Genomic DNA, 5,121 nt, shown 5'->3' with positions numbered 1-5,121 from the left:
CAGGCGCCCAGCGACATAGACAGGCTCCTGTTCCTTCCCGTGCAGGGCTGGATCAGACGCGAGCCTTTCGTGTTCCGGGTTCAAGGGAAGTCAGATCACGGAGCATTATTCCAGACCTCACCACGTGGAAATGGCGGAGAGTCTGCAGGACCTTCACTGAATTCCTGCCTTCGGGATTGTGTCCGACCGTGGAAATAGCGTGTGTCCGATGTAAATGGCCTGGCTGGGCCAGGGAAGTTAAGCTCGGTGTCTGCCTCAGGTCCTCATGGTCTGGGTATGCCAGCTCAACAGCGGATTTAGCACAGCCCAGGCCCAGGAGCCGGGCCCTGCCCCGGGCCTGTACCGTCACTGCACTTGTCCTCGGTTTATGGATTGATTTGATCAGTCAGATCACTCTGAGTGAAATGGCAGACGTGTAAATCCTGATTGGTCACAGGGGGGCAGCATTTGGGGATTGTAGGTGTGAAGCCGGACTCCAGCACGGAGATTGTTCTGGATCAGTGCAATATTGTGGCGGAGGAAGCTGCCCCCAGTACCACTGTTGGGTCCCTGCAGTATTGAGCTATCCCACATCACACAGTCCGGCGGAGGTGTGGGGGGCCAGCGCGGGGGAGATTGGGAGGAGACCGGCGGGGGGGATAGATCCTGGTCCAGGCTATGCCTGAATTCTGGCCAAGGGGGGGAGATGGGTCAGGGGTCACCCTGTGTGGGTGATGGGCTAAGGAAGGTCGGGACTTGGATTGGCCGTGAGGGCCTCCACAGTCAAATTTCCGGCGGGCACTCACTGGCCGCACATGAACAGTGGCTCTCGGAGGGTGACGAGGCGATCTGGATGTCCGGGCGTGTCGGACCTGCAGGGGAGGACAATTTGGGCGACGGGTTAAATATAAATTTCAATTGCAATGCTGTTAATACCCTGAACATCAGTGCCTGAAGGTGTGATGGGGTCTTCTCCCCACTTCCCCGAAACTTGGGCCATTCCAGCTCTCCAAACTCCAATCCAGCCCAGTTGTGTGAGTGGTTAGTGCAAGGCAGTTAGTGCGAGGTGGTTAGCGCACTAGTTAGAGCCAAGCATTTAGGGCACTAGTTTAGTGGGGAGGCAGTTAGGGCATTAGTGAGTGCGGAGGTGGTTAGGGCACTAGTTAGTGCGGAGGCAGTTAGAGCACTAGTTAGTGGGAGGGGTTAGGACACTAGTTAGTGGGAGCGGTTAGGGCACTAGTTAGTGCCAGGGGGTTAGGGCACTAGTTAGTGCGAGGTGGTTAGAGCACTAGTTAGTGGGAGGGTTAGGGCAGTAGTTAGTGGGGAGGAAGTTAGACCACTAGTTAGTGTGAGGGGTTATGCCACTAGTTAGTGCCGAGGTGGTGAGAGCACTCTTTATTGGGAGGGGTTAGGGCACTAGTTAGTGGGAGGGGTTAGGGCACTAGTTAGTGGGATGGGTTAGGGCACTAGTTAGTGGGATGAGTTAGGGCACTAGTTATTGGGTGGGGTTAGACACTAGTTATTGGGAGGGGTTAGGGCACTAGTTAGTGCCAGGGGGTTAGGGCACTAGTTAGTGCAAGGTGGTTAGAGCACTAGTTAGTGGGAGGGTTAGGGCTGTAGTTAGTGGGGAGGAAGTTAGACCACAAGTTAGTGTGAGGGGTTAGGCCACTAGGTAGTGCCGAGGTGGTGAGAGCACTCTTTATTGGGTGGGGTTAGGGCACTAGTTAGTGGGATGGGTTAGGGCACTAGTTAGTGGGATGAGTTAGAGCACTAGTTAGTGGGAGGGGTTAGGACACTAGTTAGTGGGAGCGGTTAGGGCACTAGTTAGTGCCAGGGGGTTAGGGCACTAGTTAGTGCGAGGTGGTTAGAGCACTCTTTATTGGGTGGGGTTAGGGCACTAGTTAGTGGGAGGGGTTAGGGCACTAGTTAGTGGGATGGGTTAGGGCACTAGTTATTGGGTGGGGTTAGGCACTAGTTATTGGGAGGGGTTAGGGCACTAGTTATTGGGTGGGGTTAGGGCACTAGTTAGTGGGAGGGGTCAAGGGGCTAGTTAGTGGGAGGGGTTAGGGCACTAGTTAGTGGGAGGGGTCAGGGGACTAGTTATTGGGTGGAGTTAGGGCACTAGTTATTGGGTGGAGTTAGGGCACTAGTTATTGGGTGGGGTTAGGGCACTAGTTATTGGGTGGAGTTAGGGCACTAGTTATTGGGTGGGGTTAGGGCACTAGTTAGTGGGAGGGGTTAGAGCACTAGTTAGTGGGAGGGTTAGCATGGGGTGGGCCGGCTCCGGCTCGCCAGTCTGACCGTGTTTTGTTTGCCCGCAGAGCGCGCCGAGTGTGGCGGAGGTTGACGGTCTGGGCTCAGCGGCTGCACCGAGCTCCAGCTCGGCCCACGGAGCTTCGCAGCAAGCGGCTGCTGCCTGCACCGACACATACGCTGAGGCCGAGGGTTCTGAATGTAAAGGAGTGCCCAGCAGTCCCGCCCGAGAGGACAGTGTCGCTCAGCGGTATAGCTCTGATCCTACAGTGCATCTGAACGGCGAGGCAGAGGACGAGCTGGAGGTGGACAGCTACATCTCACTGGGCTCCGAGGCCACAGAAGCAGGTGTGGCGCCTCTGCTCTTACCGTCAGTCCCTGTTGCTCCTCCCACCGGCAACAGCTGCCCCCCCCACTCCCGAGAATCAACACCCTCCCTTCCCCCGAGACCCAACATCCCTTTCCCCCGGAGACCCAACCCTCCCCCACCCTCACCCCGAGACCCAACATCCCCTTCTCCCGGAGACCCAACCCCCCCCCCCCCACCACCCCGAGACCCAATATCCCCCCCCCCCCTTCCCCTGAGACCCAACATCCCCTTCCCCCGAAACCCAACATCCCTTTCCCCGCGAGACCCAACATCCCCTTCTCCCGGAGACCCAAACCCCCCCCCCCACCACCCCGAGACCCAATATTCCCCCCCCCCCCTTCCCCTGAGACCCAACATCCCCTTCCTCCGAAACCCAACATCCCTTTCCCCGTGAGACCCAACATCCCTTTCCCCGCGAGACCCAACATCCCCTTCTCCCGGAGACCCCCCCCTCCCCCCCCAGAGGACGAGGGTCCGGAGCCTGCAGGGTGACCCCGGCCTGCGTCTCCCATCAACACCTCGACCTGATTTTGTTTGTAATCTTTGTCTTTGCTTTCTCCGCAGATTACATAAACCAGGCGGACGGAAGCTCGTCCCCCGCCCGAGGGGCCAGACCAGAGCTCTGCCCTCGAAGTGGTGCCGTCAACGGGCCTCTCATTCCAAAGAGTCCCTTCAGAAACACGGTGGAAAATCCCGAATATCTGTCTCACCAGAGCCTAGTGTCGGGCGACAAGGATCCAGCATTCCGACAATCCTGATTACTGGAGCCAGGAGCTCCATGACAGGCCGCAGCCTGGAAATACTCTGTGCCGGAGCCCGCCCACTCCCCCAACGCAACCCAATGGGTACATCCGCGTAGCAACGGCAGAGAATCCCGAATACCTGGGCCTGGCTGAGACCAGCAGTGTGTAGGGAATCGGCAACTCCCGGTGTCACCACCTCTCTCTGTCGCCAACCTGGACAAACAAATAGGGACCTTAAAGTTACTCAAAGCAGAAAGGTCATCTCCTGGGTCCGACACCAATGTAAGGCAGCTTGTTTCACACATCACTTTATCCGATCCGTCTGTGAGCAGCTCGGCTGAGGCCGGAGGATTGTTAGTGCCGCGGTTACTGTCGAATCTTCCATCAGTGTGAGCACCATTTCGGTGAATTAGAGCCCAGGAGTGACAGCACAGCTCACTATCAATGTAGCATTAAAGGGCGGAGTGGCAGCCATCCTGCGCCGGCCTGAGCTTCAGCCAATCCCGCGCCGGCCTGAGCCTTGGCCAATCCCGCGCCGGCCTGGGCCTCGGCCAATCCCGCGCCGGGTTTCCGTAAACCCCCCCACACCGTGATCCCGTGTTTTAAACCGGTCTGCGGAGCACCGGGGAGTCCCAGCATTGTCCATCCCTGACCCCTCCCCCGGGCCCAGACCCCCCAGGCACTGATTCTTCTCCCCCTCCGCCCCCCCCCCACCCCCACCCCCCCACCCGCCGGCAACCCTGCGGGGGTCCTGACCCCGTGGTATGTGTCGAGCTCCCTGGGGCACTGGCCGTGTGTCCTGTGATGTTAAAGGTCAGTTGTGGGAATTCCCGGGGGATACGATTGGCCGAGGCCCGCGATGGGGGAGAGGGGAATGGCCAGAGGGCAGCCTGACGAGGCGGGATATACGACTCTCGGGCAATGTTGGCTGACGGTTCCAGTCTCAATATTCCACCCGGCGACATGAAAAGGCGTCTTTTTAACGATGAAGTTTGTACAGCAGAGAGTTGGAAAAATTGTTTTTCTGTTTGGAGAATGTTGATCGATGCTGGAGTTAGTGATGTTTTAAGAAGTTTTAACAGTTTTTTTTGTATATTTGATTATGGGGAAATAGTTTTGTATGTTTGAAATAAGATATTTTTTCTAGAAGTATCCATTGATGTGAATGTTTTCAGACGAGCACTTTTACTAGTTTTTTATTGGGAAATGGTTCAACTAATATTCTGATCACAGTGGGTGGTGGCATCGCGACCCCTGGACACTTGGACCCCCAGACCCCTGGCTGTCGATATTTGTGGATTCCGATCAATTCCAGCTTGGAATGTCTAAAAGCCACTTGGGTTTCAGGGTGAGTCGGGCAGGAGTGATTGTACCAGTAAGCCGGTCGTGCTGTAATCAGGCCCCAGTGCAGCCCAGTGCAGTGCATCCAGTCCTGTGCTTGGACTTGTGCTGTGATGGTCAGCGGTTGGGTCTGAGGAAGAGGGACAGTCTCCTCACTGAGCGGGGCAGGAGGTGAGCAGCTCGGTAATGCTGCAGCATAGACCAGGGCCTCACTGTCACAGCCGACATGGCCGCTGGTTCATGGACTGTGTGGTCGGACTGTGCCCATCGACACTCCGCACAGGAAGGGGTGAGGTCGGGAGCTGTCGGGAATCGCGCGGTCTGACTGTGAGGTTGTTCCGATTATCAAACCACGGCCTCTGTATCCTGGATTTATTCTCTGAATCTGATCATCTGTTCCCACAACACTATTAATAAATCTCACTCTATTTTTAA

The 5,121-nt window shown here is 56.6% G+C and overlaps 1 protein-coding gene across 1 annotated transcript in view; it reads left to right on the top strand.

Moving 5' to 3' along the window:
- Nucleotides 1-5,121, top strand: part of LOC139233514 (receptor tyrosine-protein kinase erbB-2-like) — a 15,457-nt gene extending 10,336 nt beyond the window's left edge. Inside the window, exons 10-11 of the mRNA XM_070863916.1 lie at nt 2,301-2,580; nt 3,167-5,121. Of these exons, the coding sequence (XP_070720017.1) occupies nt 2,301-2,580; nt 3,167-3,360 (474 nt within the window). The 3' untranslated portion in view covers nt 3,361-5,121. The remainder of the gene's footprint in view (nt 1-2,300; nt 2,581-3,166) is intronic.

This window comes from Pristiophorus japonicus, chromosome 21 (genome assembly GCF_044704955.1).
Source record: "Pristiophorus japonicus isolate sPriJap1 chromosome 21, sPriJap1.hap1, whole genome shotgun sequence".
Taxonomy (NCBI): Eukaryota; Metazoa; Chordata; class Chondrichthyes; family Pristiophoridae; genus Pristiophorus; species Pristiophorus japonicus.
Note: the sequence above shows the minus strand (reverse complement) of the source record. Positions and strands in the feature narration are given on the sequence as shown.